Genomic DNA, 19,773 nt, shown 5'->3' on the forward strand with positions numbered 1-19,773 from the left:
TTCTCAGTGCAATATATTTGGTAAACGCCCGGAAGTGTCCTGCTAGGCCAAGAAAAACACGCAGGCAGTGCACGTCGCAAGGCTTTACCAGCTTGGAGATCCTCTCTACCGATTTTTGCTTAGTTCGTTTAGTGTGTTCATCGAACACCCTGCCAAGAAATACTACTTTATCTTCAAAGAATGCACTTTTCTTGAAGTTTACTTTGAGTTGGACAAGGCTGAGAGCGTGAAGAATCTTTGAAAGATGGTTACGGTGCTCCTCCTTTGTCTTTGAGTAGATGATAATGTCGTCGATGTATACATTGCAAAATGCGCCCCAGTAAGGTTTCAGAATGTCGGTCATAATCTTCTGAAACCACGCAGGGGAGTTTTTCCAACCAAATGGTAGGCGGTTGTACTCAAGCAAGTCAAATGGGGTTATGAACGCGGTGTACTTTTGCGTTTCTTCGCTTAGTTGAATCTTCCAAGAGCCAAACAGAAATATGGCAACCACCAGTTTCGTCAATGATGTCGTCGATTCTTGGCATTGGATAAGGAATCGATTCAGTTTGCCGATTGAGAGCCCGGTAGTCTGTACATAGGCGGAACGTTGCGTCTTCTTTTGGTGCAATAGTTGATAGGAGAAGCAAATGGCGATACAGAAGGCCGGATGATACTTGCCTGCAACATCTCTTGCAACTCCTTTTTCAACCTCACCTTTTTATCTCTGGACATATTATAGGGGGCGCTACGAACCGCTGTTTTATCTGCGAGCTCGAAAGGAACATGTGATTTCATCGCTGGAGGATACCTCCCCATTCATGTAAGCTCTGGGTACTTTGTCTTGACGGTCTTCCTGGTTGAACATCAGCCTTGTTACGCTAGGTTCTTTACCAGGATCTCCAGTCCCTAAGTTGTCTTCGGCCATTACTTTGTCGTCCCAATACAGGTTTATCTTAAGTTTCTTCATGACTGGGCGAGATAAAAGAAAATCATAAGCGACATTGTGAATTGCCAGTACATCACTGGTAATAGCATATCATTGTAATTCAATGGCCAGGGTTATCCATTTGCTATACATGGTCACTGACCCTTTGTAAGCTTGGACGTACAACGTTCTACCAGCATGCAGATGACCGGCATCCACTCGACTCTTGTTGATAATTGAGACAGAAGCCTCACTGTCAACGAGGGCCATCACTTCAATGCCATCTACTTCAATGGGGGCGTACAGTAACCTTGAGGACACTAAATACACGGTCTCACCGTAGCTCTTTCCCTCTGGCTTTTGATCCACGGTAGTCAGTTTATGCGGAACTAGTGTGTCGCAAACTTCGGTAACTGGTCCTTCACCGTCATCATAATCATGATCGATGCTTCCCAGGTGTCTGTTTATGAAGCTATCTTCACGCTCAGAAGACGGCAACGACTCTAGATGCTCACTCAGTTTATGAGAATTAAGTTGTTCTTTTCTACCGCCTGGTGGTCTTCTCAATGTAACTGTTGACACTGAAGCCTGTAGACAGCTCAGAAGGTCATCCAATGCTCTTGGACCTTTGAGCTGGATTTGACTGCGGATGTCCATACACAATACTTGCGTTACCAAATCTACAACTGCTGGAGGCGCCAGCTTCGCGGTTCTGCAGAATACAATAGGCGACGCTTCTCAAGACAATACTTAAGCATAGAGCCACATGTAGATCTGAACTGTAGTGCAGCATCCCATCTTTCCGCTGCGTTGCCTTAGAAAGCCGCTAAAAAGTTGTTTTTCCACAATTCCCAACATGTTGGTTCATAATTCATGAGTTGCACATCATACGATTTTCTGGCGATAGCGCCAAAATAGAGGCGCATATTTAAAATCTTTGTGTCATCGGTGTGCCACATATTTTTGTCACAGGCGTACTCGAAAAACCACACCCCATAGTGCGCACTTTGCGAGTCTCCTTGAAAAACATCCGGCTCAACAATATCTCGTGCGGATGTCTCGTGGTTAAGCGGCTGGACCGAAGTTCTCATTATTTCACTTTGTTGCATAATTTGCCTTTGAAGTTACTCTATAACAGTCAAGACCAGGTACACCTTCCCGGCCGGCGTTTCCTCTTTGAGGGTGCCACAGCGTATGGGTTCCAGAACGAGAGCGCTCAATGTCTGGAGCTGTAGGTTTACTGTCACCAATTCTGTTTGCGCCAGGGCTTCGCGGCTTATTGCTGGCGTCTTGTGTTTACTCCATGAAATTTTCCGACCAACGAGAGGTATGCAGCTTCGCTGTAAAAATTATGCGTGGCTTTGCTACCGCAAACACCAGAGACCAGCGGAGCTGGGGAAAGCCTAGTAAAGTAGTGGCAAACCACACACCTAGTTTCCTGGCGCTCAGGATTTCTTCGCGATGTTCCGCGTAGTATCGCGATGAATTCAACGGGCCACGTTTACAGGCCTCCGAATCTTCATTTCTTCGCCTACGCGAACTCTCGGCTTCCGTCAATCTAAACTCTGGATGTTCTCTTCGGCGACGCTTGGTTTCAGCTTCCCTAGCTCTCTCTTAAGTCTTTCGGAAGCAACTGGTGTCCAGTTGTCTGGTCGAAACCTGCCGAGCCGCCTCCAGAGGCATCGGCTGCAGTCATGTACACCAGACGCGCTCGGCCAATGCCTCCTTAAAAAAATGTCACAGTTTCGCCCTAAGGGCGAAGCAATGAATGCGATAGCAACACAGAAATGTCTTGGTAGCAATATGAATTGTAGTAAACATGAGCTGATTAAGTAAGCAGGTGTGCTGCGGCGTAAGTAGACCGATATGAAGAGAGACTCGACGATCACGAGAAGGCGCGTGTGAAACGGTGGTGTTGATGAGAAGCGCTTCCCGTGGGCAGCGCGTACGAAGGGACACACCTGTAGTGCTGCACTGCCGATCCGGGCAGCATTGCATGTGTAGCGTGCGTTGGAAAATGTGACCCGACTATTACTAACTGATTGAACAAGCGTGGTGTGAGCGCGCACAAACAAACATGAATGGATCACACTGAATGACTGCAGACAACGACTGTCAAAACGCTGGCAGCAAGCGCATATATACGCCGCAGCAGCGGGCGAAGGTACGTGCGGTCTATCGCTTCAACGGAAACTGAGCGGCGAATGCACGGCGCATAAAGGTCAGAGCCGTGTGGAGATAAGAGACGGTGCGAGCGAGCGACGAGCGCGGTTGTTGGCAGAGTGAAAATGCGCCCCCCCCCCCCCCCCCCCGCGCTCCCTCCGGCGCTGGCTTCCCGCTTCCTTGCTTGCGCGTGGGAGATTGAGTGCGTTCGCTCTCCGTGACAGCGCGCGTCCCCGCACGCTTCCGCTCGGGCATACGGCACGCGGCGAAGATTTTATCTATAGGGAACCTCACGGCGACGGCGACGACGACGGCGACGCCGACGGCAAAAATCCGGTTGAAGTGTCCATATAATTGCTATCGCAATAAAACTGGCTCGGCGCGAACGCAGGGAAACGCGATCGGCGTCGGCAGCAGCGCTACGCGTCCCACTACCAAATAACCTTCCCTCCTCCTCTCCACAGTGCATCCGCTGTGCTGCGCGATGCTATTTTTTATACTCTGCTTTCACTCTCTCTCAGCTCTCTCGCCCCCAGCTCGGCGAAGCTATCGCACTGCTGGTATGCAGGTTTGTGTTTACACCACGAAATTTTCCGCCCAACGAGAGGTAAAGAGCTTCGCTGTAAAACACATATCTGTGATAAAATTTGATATTTCACTCACCGCAGTCAACCCTCCGACGCTGGAAATGTTCACGATGCTGCCTGGAACAAAAATAAAGATGTATCGCTGAACTGTTAAGCGGTAATCCTATTCTTGAGTACATGAGTACATCATTGCTTTTTGTGTCACTTCAGATCTGTCCATAACCGTAAGCAAGATTGCGGCCAAACGACTGATGACAGTGACGCGCATAGCTTTGGTGATACTCATGAAAGCACTGTATTTAGAGCCATATAGACCATATATTGATGAGAATATATAAGTATACTCAGGTCGCTGGAGGAAGCAGCTAACACTATGATCGAAAATCTCACGTCTGGAACAGCGCATTGTGCTCAGCGAACGAACAATGTCACATAGCCAAATCGCCAGGTAGAATGGAATTCTAAGCGTACCTTTAGTTTGACGCAAGTAGGGTACAGCGTTTTTGATCATGCAGAGCGGACCGAGGAAGTTCGTCCGCCACACTTTGTTAAAGTCTTCCACTGAGGTACTTTGAATGCATCCTTTCAAGTGAATTCCGGCATTGTTAACCTGTAAGACAAAAAAAAAAAAACGCAGCGAAATGACAACAGCATAGCGTTACAGTCACTACCTCCTTAAGTATTTGCAATGCGTTAGCGTTCTGAGGGTGCTTCACGAACATTCCGGGGGCTATCTATCTATGTTTGTATCTAGCCGTTTACCCGCCTACCCTCCGTACCACTAGGTAGTCAGTGGTCGAATGGGTAGCGCATCGAGCTGCTGTGCTGGTGTAACAAGGTACGAAACCAGCCATCGGAACAACTCGGATTAACGAGTATGTGACAATGTTTAGATACGTCCCACTCTTCAACGAGCCTCATTGCCGCCGACGTCGGTCACTGCAGACGCGAGACTGGGTAGGTACCGCTGTTCGAAGGAACTCTTTGACGCCTACTTGGTGTTCTTAGAGCATGCGATTTCGTCATTATTTTTTGAGTGTCTACGTTCGCGGCAAGGCCGTTTACCAAGGTTGTAATATAGGCATTATATAGGCATTATATCCATTATTTTCAAAACTAACATTCTTCCCCTTCTTTTTAGATAGACACATCCGCTCTGGACGTCATCCCCGTCTCGCGATGGGGCGCATCTCACAACCGTTGCAGGAAGAGGCGTACAATTAAGGAGTTGAAGCCGCTGAGTTCGCAAGGCGTATCCACCTGGAGAGATTTCTCAGGATGGCACTGCTATCTAGAAATTCAATCCCAAATTGTGCGAGGAAATGCATTCGCGTTACGCTTAAAAGAGCGCTTGGTTGAAATGTAATTAATACAAGAGTGGATTGTTCTCGTACCCCGAAACTGATGCCATCCTAAAACTTTGTGCCAGGTACAACGTAAAAAAATTACATTCGGGAGTTTTTAAGTCCCAAACCACTATATTATTTTGAGGCACGCTGTAGTGGGGGACTACGAATTAATTTCACCCACCTGGCGTTCTTTAATATGCAGCCAATGCACAGTACACGGGCGTTTCGGCATTTCAGCTCCATCAAAATCCGCCGCGGCCGGGATTTTCGCCTGTGCCTTCTAGCTTATCAGCGAAACGGCATAGCCACTACGTCACCATGGCGGGTCAAGATAGCGTAACAATCAACACGTGTTTAATTGTTTTTCTCTCATTAACGAATATATAAATGAGAGTTTGGAAAAGCACCCGCTACAATTCATCAACTGCAACTTGTGCCGTAATTGTGTCAGTTTAAATTTTAATTAGCGAAAGTTTGCTTACTAGCCGAATATGCATCTTGACGTTTTGTGCAAATAATGTGTGCCATTTCTTCCTATTCATTTAAAGGATTATAATTGTTCTATCGCCCACCGGCACCTTCCAGAAATTCCGTAAGGTCTATAGATTACGCGGTATATGGTATCCTAATTATTTTGGCACATTCTCGCTTTTTACACTCTCGAACTGTCCTCAGAATTTATAAAACATCACAAAGATCCGGAAGCCTAGGGTCAATGACTCTGCGTCGTAGCAGCTCGCGTCGTACCCTGCGCATGGCTGCCAGTCACAGTCGACCAAAGGACTGTTTACTGATTTATTTATTTATTTATTTATTTATTTATTTATTTATTTATTTATTTATTTATTTATTTATTTATTTATTTATTTATTTATTTATTTATTTATTTATTTATTTATTTATTTATTATTTATTTATTTATTTATTTATTTATTTATTTATTCGGTATACCTACATCGCCTGCACGGCATTATCATAGCGTGGTTAAAATACAGGGGGTCACAATGGAAAAATATTCCGCAATGTCAAGAGAATACATCAGTAAATACAGCATCGGTTAAGCTAACGAAGTACAGCAACATCTAGAGAAGGAGGAAAAAAGAAAACAGTGCACACAGTAGCGTATGTTCAAAGATGAATAACAGACCATATGGCTCTCAATAGCATTTTCAATACTAGACGCTGCCATCACTTCATTAGGGAGCTACTTCTAATCGTTAATCGTGTTAGGAAAAAAATGAATATTTAAACACATTGGTACGGCACTGATAAGCTCTAATTTTGTTAGCGTGGCCTCTCCCTCTCCTAGATGAAACGTAAGGCGGCTCCTTAATAAACAGTGTTTTGTCAATACCAGTTTCACTTTTGGATATATTGTAAAGGAATTTCAATCTTAGGATTTTCGTGCGTGAAGAGAGAGTTTTCCAAAGCAAGCTTTCCTGAAGACTTGTCCTTGCTGAAGACTGGTCTTGAACTAAACGACACTGTTTTGTGCTCAGTAACTGACCATGGACTAGGCTAATACTGTTCAGTCCGTTGTGCTTAATGAGCCTCGTATATGTTTACTCAATAGAACCTTCAATATTTAACGTCAGTCACCAAAGAAGCAGTTTTGTACTTTCGGGTTGTACATTTATTGTAACCTATTAAAGCCACTTTGTTAAATAGTAGAATAAGGTTACAACTGAATTTCTCCGGTGGCCAATGGGATTCGGTTATACACAGTGAGAACAGTATCCGCCTTGGAACCTTTGGTTCAAACGATGTTATAACGACTGGTTTGTTTTTACATTATTTACCTTAGTGAGGCGTTAGATGGTGCTGCCATGTTGTGTTGCCGAGATAGCCTCATTCATAAGGGTAGTTTGCAGGGAGAGTTGGTAATGCATATTGACATGGGCAAAGACAACAGAGACGAAAGGAAAGAAAACACAAACAACGCAGACTATCAACTGTGGATTTTACTGAAACACAAACGGATATATTGACGCAAAATAAGTTGGCACGTGGTGACACTGGCCCCTTGAGGCGAGAACGACGAAGTTCGTGGTTGCGCGCGCGCTCTCCGAGGTCCAGCCATTGCTATAAAGGCTGACGTGTTTTTTGCCTGTCTGTTGCTGGTGAACTATTCTAGCTGTACTAGCTGGGTGACATTTCTGCTGGAGGTGCTGGGTACGGTCGATGTTAAGCTCTCCGGAGCGTACCCCAGACCTAAGCCCGGCGAGTAGTTCGGCCGAGCTTAACCCTATGCATGTACGTACCAGCCGACGTCTCCAAGGACCCCAGCCACAGCACGGACCCGAACGAAGTAGAATGACGAACCAACCACCTCCTGCCGCTACTGCAGCATCGCACGTGGTCGTCAATCAGACCCGGACGCCGAATCCGTTCCACGGGAGTGCTTCAGAGGACGCCGACGACTGGCTTGATCATTTTACCGGGTCGCCTACTTCAACGACTGGACCCACGAGCGTTAGCTACGCTACGTCTACTTCGCTCTTTAAGATTCAGCGAAAACAAGGTTTGAGAACCACGAGGCGACACTGACGACATAGGATAAAATTTTGCCATACGTGACGTTTGCTTATAATACCGCTGTGCAGGAGACCACCGAGTTTACACCATTCAAGCTTGTTTACGGACGTCGCGTTACAACCCCGTTAGACGCCATGCTCCCGGTAGACCACGGAACCACAAGGAAGGACACCACTGAAGAGTTCGTCGAGAAAGCAGAGGAAACTCGCCAGCTTGCTCGAAATCGCATCCGCACCCAGCAGAATACCGACGCCAACGCCTACCGTTACAACCGGACCCGACGGAACGTCCAGTACTCACCAGGCGACCGCGTGTGGGTGTGGACACCTACCCGACACCGTTGGCTCTCGGAGAAATTGTTGCGCCGCTATGTCAGCCCCTACGAAGTTGTACGCCGCCTCAGTGATGTGGTGGTGCCTCAAAGCTCTGATCCTGGTTCGAACCGACGCCGTCCCCGTGCTGAAGTCGTCCATGTAGTACGGATGAAGCCGTACTACTCACGCGAGGGATAAGCAACCCTCACAAAGCGCTTCAGCATTGTGTACATTCTTGTATGTTTTTTTTTTTTTCATGTTGGCACTCTTGCCCATAGTGCTCGTCCGCTGCCCTTGAAGCGACCGGGTCGGTCGCTTTTGAGAGGGGAGCACTGACGCAAAAAAAGTTGGCACGTGGTGACACTGGCCCCTTGAGGCGAGAACGACGAAGTTCGTGGTTGAGTGCGCGCTCTCCGAGGTCCAGCCATTGCTAAAGGCTGACGTGTTTTTTGCCTATCTGTTGCTGGTGAACTATTCTAGCTTTACTAGCTGGGTGACAATATAAGCACTGAAAAAGCACGTACTCCCAAGAAACAAGTTGGAAAAAACCTTCTAAGGCCAAACGTTGCTCAATGGTGCGCATCTAAGTGAACTAACTCTGTGGCATGCAGCGTAACGAATGGCTTCGCGATACATGTTCCACCCGATGTGCTAATAAAAACGTCTCTTCAATATGGCATTCTCAATACGCCAATGTCGTATTCCAACAATCTTTCTTGGTGCTTGAACGTGCACACATGAATGATTTACCCTTAACCTTCTGCCTTCGTCTGCACAGCCGCGCATAACTTGCCGAGCTTGTTGTTCGCCGAAAGGACCACGTTACAACTTTACCTTGCCCCTTAGATGATGCGACACATCGTGAAGATACGGAATGCTGGCAATCGGCTTCTTTTTTGGATTCCTGTGTGGCTGCAAACCTCTCGATTCTGCCTTCATTTTATTACGATAGCAATTATATGGACACTCAAAAGCAGATTTCTGCCGTCGGCGTCGCCGTCGCCGTCGCCGTGAGGTTCCGTATGACGTCAATTGAGATGAAATCGTCGCCGCGCGCCGAACGCTGTATGTGCGAGTGAAAGGGCGCGAGGGGCGCGTGCTTTCACGGGGAGTGAACGCACGGCGGAGAACAAACGCGCGTTCTGTGCCGTGCTCGCTTAAGGGCTGCAGAAGTAGGCGTCTCTTTCCTCCTTTACAATCACCATATATGTAGAGCAAACGCGCCTTCTTCCGACGCGCGAGAGGCCGTGGGGGAGGGGGGGGGGAGTGGAGGGAAGGGAGGCGACGTTTAGCTGCGGCACCAAGTGCCTATTTATATCAGAGGCTCCGGCAACAGTCACCAACGCCGCACGCATTTTGAGCGAACGCGGGCTAAACGCCGACGGCGTCGACAACAGTTCTGCGTGTTGCCGGTGCTGCTGCATGTCCAAGTTTATACAGCTTATAAAGCTAATATCATTACTCCGTATAGCTCTCTACAACTTTGCTATCGCAATTGATGCTTCGCCTTTCAGGTGAAACTGCGACAACTTTTTTGCAGAACCCTCTCGCCCAGGCAGGCCAGCTGGTCCTCAGGAAGTCGTGAAACCTTGGATAGCTCAAGTTGTCTTGCAAAACTTTCCTCTAGGCGATGCGGGAATGATTTCTTAAGCGCAGCTTTCAAACAGCAGACTGCGACGGCATTCTTGAGCACCTTTGAAGGCCCCGAACGAAAGTCAAGGACTGGTTTTACACTAAGAGGGGCGTACATCCAGCACATATCATTTTCATCAAAATATACAGTCAAGTCCGAAAAACTGTATGCAGCCATACCTAGCACCTCAAAGGTGCACTCAGTTATCCGGAGAGGCTCGAGCCAGTTACCGCCAGTTATATGGAGAGGCTCGAGTGGCTCGAGCTCTGGTTGAGACGCTGCCAACGCTGCCTGTTGTTGTTCTCTTGTCCTGTCCTTCGCTCGCTTTAGATATTGGTAGAGGTTATGTTTGCAACCGTACAATCCACGTACCATACGTTGACATTGTTGTGTAGAGGAAAGAAGCCGTGACTCAATCATGCATGTGTTGCGTACACAGATGGTGCCATTGTCGCGGCGCGCATGACCATAATTGGAGCGAAATGTAGTGTCTCGCTCGGCGTTCAAAGAGGCATAACTCGTCATACAAGCTTGTTTGGGTATAATGCCCTCGCGTTCGACATGCAGGGTCCAAAAATTGCGTAAAGAAACTCGGGCAGCAAGACAGTGGGATGTCAATTCGACCCCGCCACTTTTGACGGCGGCGGTCCCACTAAGAATAGGGAGCGAGCGCAATTGCAAGATTAGACCATATATATAAGACCCCCACTAGCTGTATTATTATTTAAGCATGTAAGCTTTCCAATACGTAAAAAATATAACTAGTGTATATGGCCACGACTTTTCTGTACCCAAGTGCCAATGCAACGTCTGCAGCACGTCCAAGACGTTTCACGTACCCTGCTATGGGTGCGTTTTGATGCAGCTGCTGGAATGTCGATTTTGTTGTGGAGGTGTCCGAATGCGACGTTACAAGAATAGCTAAGTATTGAACTCGCTCGTGGGCAGCTCGCTAAAGAAAAGGTGTCGCATTATGTAGCGACGTGCACGAACCTGTACACCACAAATTCCCATTCCTGCTATCAAGGAGCTATGGGTAAAAATTCAGAGCCCTTCCACTACTGTGAAGATGGGAGCCAGCGAAGCTGTGACTATGGTGGGTCTGCTGTTGTGACTATTGCCCCTACGATGAAAATGGGCGTATCATCGTTGGGCATCACCCAACCGAACATGTCTATCATGAACGTTTCGATTAGAGCACTGCTCGGGCTCGGGCTTACCCGAAAGCCCGGGCCCGGCCCGGCCCACGGGCCGGGCCGGGCCGGGTAGAGCAGCTTTTTCACGGGCTCGGGCCGGGCTTGGGCACGGCGTGTGCTTTTTGACCCGGGCCCGGGCCGGGCTCGGGCTTTCTGCGAGTTATTCTCGGGCTTCTCAACTCTGAAAAACATGTATTTTTAGGTCTCGGGCCGCGTTCGGGCCAGTTTCGAGTCGGGCTCGGGCAGGGCTCGGCCTTAAGATAAAGGGGTGGCGGGCCGGGCCGTGCGGGTAACGTAGATTATTCCCGGGCCCGGGCTGGGCCCGGGTCTCGCTATAAAAGTTTTTATCGGGCTCGGGCGGGCCGCCCAATGTAAAAACGGGCCCGGGCCGGGCCCGGGCCGCAAAAATTGGCCCGTGCAGTGCTCTAGTTTCGATGTCTTTCGTAGGCGTTGCAGGGGGAACGTAAACAGTCGCGACCACCATACCGTCAAAGCGTTTTGTTAAAGACGGCTACACCAATCGCGCTCACGTGGTCGCCAGGGTGACCTACGTCACCTAATGAAAAATTGGAAGACGCTTAAGCTTCGCCTTTAAAGTGGAACGCCATAGCGTTATTGAGCCCCGTTCAGATGGCATTCTTCTTAATGAGTAGTAGGCTTCACTGTAACCCAAAACGTGGGAAAGCCAGCTTACAAAGACCAAACTTACACCGATCCCCTTAAAGTCGGCTTCACTTTTACACATAAATGTATTGTTGGGAAAACGTTTTTCCAGGGGCAATATAAGTCGTCTTATAATAAACTGTGACATTTTTGTATTATTTTATTAATTGCTTGCTATAGACCCGACGCGCGTGCGTGTCCAAAACGAATTAGGCAGGCTAAGTCCCAATTTGGCCTGCCGAGGATGCGAGCGCCATCTGGATATGATTTTCGCAAGTTACCTACCCGAGCACGCGGCTGTTGGTATGGTAGAAATGCCCGAAAAACGGTTTGTGTTTGAGTTTCCTCGTACCAGAATTATGTTTTCTCGTCATTCAAATTACAATTCGACGCCACCATGTCTGTAGGTCGTGGTTAAGCCGTACTTTACCAATTTGCTGACGGATTTCATTGTGAGAAATTCAGTTTTTGTTCACTAACACCTTGGGCCACGCGGAGGGCCTGTGCGGTCGCGGTGGTTCGGGATGCTTTTCCCCTCCATGGACGCCGACATCTACGCCAACACCGAGGCCAGCGCCAACGCCGGCGCCGGATTTTCTGCTGACACGGGGCCCTTAACGCTATCGCGTTAAAAAGCAACGTAAGATCCACTGAAAACCGCTGTATAATGCACTTTTTACAGTCCTAAGTTTGAAAACGCCGCCAACGCGGTGTTTTGATACAACTCTACGAGGTGGCGCGATGTGTCTGAAATTGTTGTACACTAGACTTCCGGTTTTCTACGGACGCAATCTCCTGGAACCTAGCCTATAGCAGCTTCACTGTAAAAATTAGCATTAGTTGTCTTCACACTAGCAACTATTTATTGTTCACTGTGAGCTCATGGGTTACGTTGTCAAACAAGAAAATAGGTGCTAAAACAAAAGTGAATAGGGGCGGTTCGCTTAGAACTATCTTGCTGTACGCTTCTTTAACGCTGAGCTATAAAGAAAATGTTGAATAGAGTGCACTATTTTATACACCGACTGCGTTGCTTAGGTTGCGTAGGTATGTTCTTGCTTCTGTTGTCAGCGTTCATCATAAGTTCATTCGATGATTAACAATAGGAAATCACATTGCCTGTCGCCGAGCTGTTCGTATTTTTGTTTTATTTCTTTATATTTATGCCGTGATAGCAATTGCTAAAGATGACATGCCTTAAAGCAGTTATTAGCCGTTTACGCAAAATTAAACTCACGAGAATATCAAGTTTGCCGAAGTGCTTCGCTGTCTTCTGCACCACATCTTCCACATCCCTTTCCACTGCTAAGTCACCGGGTACGACCAGAACCTGGAATGCATTAGGAAGCAAAATACCAAAGGAGACCCCAGTTGAAGAACACAAGAGAAAAATTTGTGTTTCGTCGTTGTGTCATGTCTTTGTCCTGTTGTTACCTTCATTTGTTAGTTGTAAGGTGTTCTGTTGAATTGTTGTGTGGTAGTATTGCTTGGCCCATAATAAGGTGAACGCCTTATATGTCTCATGGTTCAGTGGACTTTCAACGTCCCTGAGCGAAAACCGTGTCGTGGAAGCGAAATCGTACACGATGACGACTCGGTGTAGTAATTAAGTTACTAGACCTTCCCGGTGTCGTGTCTTACCTGTATACAAACGCTCACGCAACAATTCTGATTATGTGCGGGTCACCGTCGTCATCGTCTTCTGTGAATAAGCAAGCAACGTTAGCGCAACAATTCTGACGGTGCGCGGGTCAAGCAAGCAACGCTCACGCAATAATTTTGGTGGTGCGCGGGCCACCGTCGTCATCTTGTTAATTAGGACAAAGTTAATTGAGGCACTCAAGCGCATGACCTTTGGTGGGAGTCATACCCAAGACCTTTGGTGTTAATTATGGCGATGTTAATTAAGGCACAGGCAATTAGGGTAGCGTCAATTAAGGCACCCGAAGCCTCGACCTTGGGTCGTAAAAAACCCGTAATAAGAAGTAACAACGCATTCGAACTAGAATGTCAAGTAATTTAATTATTGTATCTAGAGCACGCAGGCTTTCGCCTTCACCCTCTTTGGCGTATACTAAAGTGACTGTCAATTTTTTTTCGTCTCCTAGCACTTCGCTTCATAATCACACCCAATAGAGATGAACATGCTGGCAAACACACAAAATAAAAAAGAAACAATACTAGTTTCGCAACCTGTTGTTCGGTGAAGCTGACAACGCAATACGGCCCGAACGAAATTAAGAACACAATTGAGAAACTTATCCACCTGCCTCACCTTCATGGCCATCCGCATTGAAAAATTGTTCTCAAGTGAAGAACTCCCCAAAGCGCATAAGAATTTTTGTTGGCTATTCTGAAGGTGTAGATAGCTCAAATAGATAGCTAAACAATTTTTCTTTCATTATGCAAAATAAGACGACTACTCAGATACATTCAACGCAGCGGGCAGTGTTGTCTTCGATGGAAGATAGATGCGTGGCTCTGCTGCTTGCCCTTGTCATTTTATTGCGATAGCAATTACATGGACACTCCAGGTGTATTTATGCCGTCGCCGTCGCCGTGTGGTTCCGTATAAAGAACAAGGGCGATAAAATCATCAACGCGCGCTCTATTTATGTATGCTGTATGTGCAAGTGTAAGCTTGCGACGGTAAGCCGGCGATCGCGACTCAATCTCGCCCGCGTGATAGGAAGGAAAGCGGGCAGGAAATGAGCCGTTTTCTGACGCGCGCGATGGACCCAACTTTACGAGGCACCGGGAGGAGGGGAGGGAGGGGGGGGGGGGGGGGCGGCGTTTTACTCTGGCCGGAACTTTGCTCCGGCTGAGCGCGCGCGGTCGCGCGGCCTTATCTTGAGAGCGATCTGCGTTGGGGGCACAGTCTATGTGCGTCGGCGGGTCGTAGCTTTGTGCGTGCTGTTTGTTCTCGGTGCTCAGTTTGCGTTGAAGCGATAGACTGTACGAAGGTCACTTCGTTCGCTGCTGCTACCGTGTTTCCTCACGCCAGCGTTTTGACAGCGAATGTCCACGGTCATCGAGTTTGATGTTTTCATGTTTGCTGTGCGCGCTGACACCATGCTTGGTAATTTAGTTAGCAAGCCAATTTTTGCAACATGATACAGCCGATAAAAATACTACGCATAATTCGTATGGTTATCTGCTAATTAGTTATCGCAATCGATGCTTCGCCTTAAAGGCGAAACGGCGACTTTTAATTCATGTTGTCTCCTCCCTGTATTTCTGTCCTTTTTTCATTTCGTTTCTGTCGAGGGCTAAGTGGCCGCCACCCCTTTGTTATCGATCTTTCTTTCCCGAGTCGTTTTTCGTTTGTGCCCATCTCCCCTGTATCCTTCACCCTTTTCAAGTTATCGCCGATAGGGGCCATAAGCATGCCGCCCTCTGCCCAATAGCCAGCCTCTCGTCTCATGTTCCCGCCCGCGTCCCGCACGCTGCTCGTGCACGAATCGCTCCTCCACGTCAAACGAGCACGCGCAGCCAAATGTACGGGGTTCGGAAATGGCGAAAGCGGTTCGTGCAACGATAGATTAAGCAAAATTCGGTGATCTATGCGGTTCCCCTTGCTTTCGAAACACAACGCGCATGCACAGGTATACAAACATACAAGATTACACCAACAATCCGAGTTCAATGTGGTCGTGGTCACATGGGGTGATGTTTTCGTGTAGTAACAATGTAACCTTGCTACACAAGGTGATGTTGTCGTGTAGTACCGTTGTCTCGTTACTTCAAAAGGTTATGTGATCGTGTAGTAACGTTTCGTCGTTACTACAAAAACTAGCGTTGTAAAACAAAATTGCGTAGTCGCTACACAACCTTCTGTCATTACTGCACAAATTTCTGCTGCTGCCACATAATTATCCGTTGGGTTTGTCACTTTTATACGCACGGTGTCAGTAGAGGTGAGTTAAACAGCACACACCCGCACAGTTTTGTGACTGCGACAAATAATTGAAATGACCAGATTGATCTATAGAAATAACAATCAGGACCGCCAAGGTTCTAGCTTTTTAGTGGCATGTCGATGTTTAATATGATGAGCCCTGGTCGCACAAAGGGCGTGTTTCAGGCTGGAGCCAACGTTCCGACGAGGATAACTATCTCATAAGCCTCCTTGTCGAAGCGTTGCCTCGAGCCTTAGACGTCCATTTTCCTACCACTGTTCATCCCTTCAACTTTTGTCGATTTTGCTGTGAATGTGTGATATATTGTTATATAGATTTTGGTAACTTACAGCAAGAAACAGATGGTTTCACATATGTTTATCTAGAGTGACTTATCAAGCTCCACGTCCGCCCTACATAGAGTTGCGTAATGAGAATAAGGGACCCTATGGTGATGCAACATCATGAAATCATGGAAACTGCTGCGGTTTTTCGTCACCCCATGACACCTAGTTTGGATCCGAACACACCTTATTATCTCAATTTTATATTCCTGAAAGTTAATTTCTTCGCCAGCCCTGAAATGTGCAGGAGTAATCTAAACAAAACAGTTGCTCACACAAAGATATTTGAAGTGATCAGCACTGGTAGAACAAGGGATGTAAAATGAAGGTAATATTTTGACAAGCATACTTGCCTTCTTGAGGGCAACGGCTGTTTTCCTTGAAAGCAGTTTGAAAGGAAAGCAGGTCGCTGTCCTTGCGAAAGCAAGACGCCTTCTGAAAAACTTGGTTGATGAGACTTCCCCTGTTGTACCACAGTTGAGCATTTAGAAACATAACGAACGCGCGCGACAACTTAGTTGCCGTGAAATTGCTGGTTAAAAAAAGCTGCACAATTCAATACCCTTTACTCTCTAAATTTCTGATTCAGTCTAAGTATATATACTCTCACCATGAGAGGATTCCTATGTTGCAGCTGAAAATATTAAGTGAGTCAAATGATGGTAATTAGAGGCCATTAAAATAATCTAAGCGTTACCATGTTTCAAATTTGTTATAAAGATCTTGTTTTACATACTAGTGCAGAATTCACAACGAGTCTAGCCCACTGCACAAAGAAATACTGTATGATTTCCCTCTAATCAATCGCCAGTGGTGAACATCTTCACGTACTCGTGTCATTAAAACATTTCCTACTTATCACCATTACAAAAGTTTTTACGCGCACCTACCACCAACTAACCGATAACTTTATAATCAATTCAGTGGTTACACAGCCTTTAAAGCTGAATATATATTCAGCTGGCAGCGAAGTTATGAGTTTCGCTGTTTGCTCTTGTATTCAAGAGCTCTCACGCTCTAAACTAACACATATGGGCTCTGACGAACACCGTAGGGCAGGGTCCCGAATAAATTTCACCGCACGGGGTTCATTTAGTGTCACGATAGGCTGAAGTAAGTCAAAGTTCTCTGGTAACCCCGATCGGAACGTGGCTTTATGGGCTGGAACAGAACCTGCGACTCAATGCACGACGCCATGGCCTTTCAGCAGGAGAGTCTCGTTATGATAAACAGGTCGAAAGTGCAAGTGCTGCGCCTATTGTGAACAAAAGCAATACCCGTTATTATCGTCTTAAATTCACGTGTCTTTTCCCACTATCTTTCGCGTTCTTTTTCGTTTCAGCGAAATGTACTGCTCACAAAACAAATTTCTCCTAAATATTCCGCTACTATACGAATATGCAGCGTTTCATCTTAAGCGAAGCGCCGTCTTTTTTGTAAGCTTTTGTTTTCTCCCAGAATCAGGGGAATATATGACGCTGTGGGGGGCAAATAGCAAGTAAAAAATGTCAGAAAGTGGCGGCTGACACCAGAATAGTCTGACACATAGGGTCCCGCAAACATCACTCAAGCGCCGTCTTCATCGTATACAGTGTATTTCCGTAAAGTCAGGTATATCACATGATACTTTGTCATCACCTATCTTCTGTACATCGCATAGCGACGGTGTCGCCCAGCGATGTGTAGTTACCTCTGTCTCGTGTTCCGCGACGCAGTTCCTTGCCTACAAATTGCCCTCTTTAATCACATCACCATTTTTTATTCGCCTGGAGACATCTCTCCCGGTCCAATGTCACTCGTGCGATTAGTGCACAATATGTATTATACTCCTTCACTGCTTGATGAGACTTTCTGTTCATTAAAATTATTATTTTTGCAATGTTATTGAAAGTGACTGAGGTCGCTGAAGATTGGGGAGTCTATAAGTATTGTGAAACTTAAGGACCTCAGTCATTTGTTGCAAGGTCCCTCCTGCGTTGCTCAAGCGAGCAGTGTCACTTGCAAACTGCGTGTTTTCTGATATCCCGCCGAAGATTACACCTAATATTTCCTAAACTAGCGCCTGCAATCGATTTCGGAATCATGAAAAACACTGAATTAAAACGAAAAACATTTATTGACGTCCTTCTTAACTGGTATTTTCCCGTTTTCTTCGTTGAAAATTATTGTATGCGCTGGGGACATGTGGGAAAATGGTGATATATTTTAACAATTAACATTAGGCATCGCCCTCAATTATCCAGCAGTTCTGATGTGCTGACTTAAAGCCTAGTATCACAATTCACAGTCACACTATGATCAAACAATATCGAGGTTGATATCGCTGGCTTCGCAGTCTGCACCGTATTTCAGTCCCGATTTCGTGACCTGCGCAAATAAACCTTCAGCTCGGTAAAACCGGCTACTTGCCTTGTCTCGAGGAAGCCCCTGTGCGCGGCAAGCCTCAGCCACTCTGTCTAGATTCAATGTGTTCCGCCCAGTCAGGGAAAGCCAGCAGCCAAGGGAGGCAAAATGCTTAGCCGTGCCTTCGCCAATGCCCGCCGAGGCACCTGTCGCTCGCAGAAAGAGAACACAATGCGAGAGCAGTTACCGAAAAAATTCAATTAAAAAAGGCTCCATAAAAAACGATTGCACAAACAAAATGATCCTAGTCATCTTGTGTGTCTTTCATTGCTGATTGTGCTCTTGAAGCTAGTTAACGAGCCTTCCACGATCAAGAAAATCACTAACCTTTAGACAACGTTTCACTACTTTTGCATCAAGTCAAAATCTCAGTAGGTGCCGATGCAGAAGAGCTTGAGCTGCAAATAAACCCCTTAGGACCCGTGAGAATTTCGCAATGTAATGTTTAGCTCGTGCTTGAATCTTCGCAGTGCTTACCAAATTCTGGAGAAATGTACGTAAACATGATAATAATGTTGAGAAGACGGCTACCACAGTGTCTACCCGCTCTACTTTACCAGGTTGATCACAAGGTCGATGACTATTTAGTACCGTTAAGATATTACCAGACATTCTCACCAGTACTTGTATATATCCTTGTTTGTTAAATGGCTCCACCTCAAGATGCCTTCTTGATTGTTTGTATTGATCGCTAAAATTAGCCGACATATATACAAATGGTAGACTGACGCGGTGATATCATAAAGTGCCACGTGCACGTGCCGCATGGTAATGAACCAATTGGCCATTTTCATGTGTCCTGTGCGTGCGTGCGCACATGATTGAAGTGCTCTATCTAGTGTTGTGGAGCAATAGAGTTCCACCTCGACGACACGTATGCAAATAGGGCAAGGTAGGTATTTGTCACTGAAGACGGTGAACGCAATGGGCTGAAGTGACTGAAACTTCCTTAAGTTTAAAAAGAACGCTGTTGCTTGCCGACGCCGAACGCGTTGGAGGCTAGCCGGTCGATATCTAGCGAAAGTTGGCACGACTAGACGCAGCCCCTTTTATGGAAAACTCCGAGGTCAAGCGCATGCACACTGGAAGAAAGCTATGCACAGTGTACGGGCCGCGCAGCAGACGACACGCCGTGATGACGTCATGGCCCATGCTCAGTAGCGCGCAGTTGGCGGGTGCTCGGCGCAGCCGTGTTTGTGCAACGCCTCCTAAAAGAGGCGTTGGTCTGTGTCGGGCCACGGCCGCTGGATAAAAAAAATTGTCACAGTTTCACCTGAAAGGCGAAGCATCAATTGCGATAGCAAATTTGTAGAGAGCTATACGGAGTAATGATAGTAGCTTTATCAGCTGTATAAATTTGGACATGCAGCAGCACCGGCAACACGCAGAACTGTTGTCGACGCCGTCGGCGTTTTGCCCGCGTTCACACAATATGCGTGCGGCGTTGGTGACTGTTGCCGGAGCCTCTGATATAAATAGGCACCTGGTGCCGCACCTACACGTCGCCTCCCTTCCCTCCCCCTCCCCCCTACGGCCTTTCGTGCGTCAGAAGAAGGCGCGTTTGCTCTACATATATGGTGATTGCAAAGGAGGAAAGAGACGCCTACTTCTGCAGCCCTTAAGGGAGCACGGCACAGAACGCGCGTTTGTTCTCCGCCGTTCGTTCACTCCCCGTGAAAGCGCGCGTCCCTCGCGCCATTTCACTCGCACATAGAGCGTTCGGCGGCCCGCTGCGACTATTTCATCTCCATTGACGTCATACGGAACCTCACGGCGACGG

General features: G+C 47.1%; 1 protein-coding gene across 1 annotated transcript in view; it reads right to left on the reverse strand.

Moving 5' to 3' along the window:
* The window catches only part of LOC125944337 (uncharacterized oxidoreductase TM_0325-like), a 103,663-nt gene that overhangs the window by 66,483 nt on the left and 17,407 nt on the right, over window positions 1–19,773 (reverse strand). The window contains exons 2-5 of the mRNA XM_049664724.1: window positions 18,000–18,139; window positions 12,585–12,677; window positions 4,129–4,267; window positions 3,734–3,774 (exon numbers count right to left, since the gene is read on the reverse strand). Of these exons, the coding sequence (XP_049520681.1) occupies window positions 3,734–3,774; window positions 4,129–4,267; window positions 12,585–12,677; window positions 18,000–18,139 (413 nt within the window). The remainder of the gene's footprint in view (window positions 1–3,733; window positions 3,775–4,128; window positions 4,268–12,584; window positions 12,678–17,999; window positions 18,140–19,773) is intronic.

This window comes from Dermacentor silvarum, chromosome 3, assembly GCF_013339745.2.
Source record: "Dermacentor silvarum isolate Dsil-2018 chromosome 3, BIME_Dsil_1.4, whole genome shotgun sequence".
NCBI lineage: Eukaryota > Metazoa > Arthropoda > Arachnida > Ixodida > Ixodidae > Dermacentor > Dermacentor silvarum.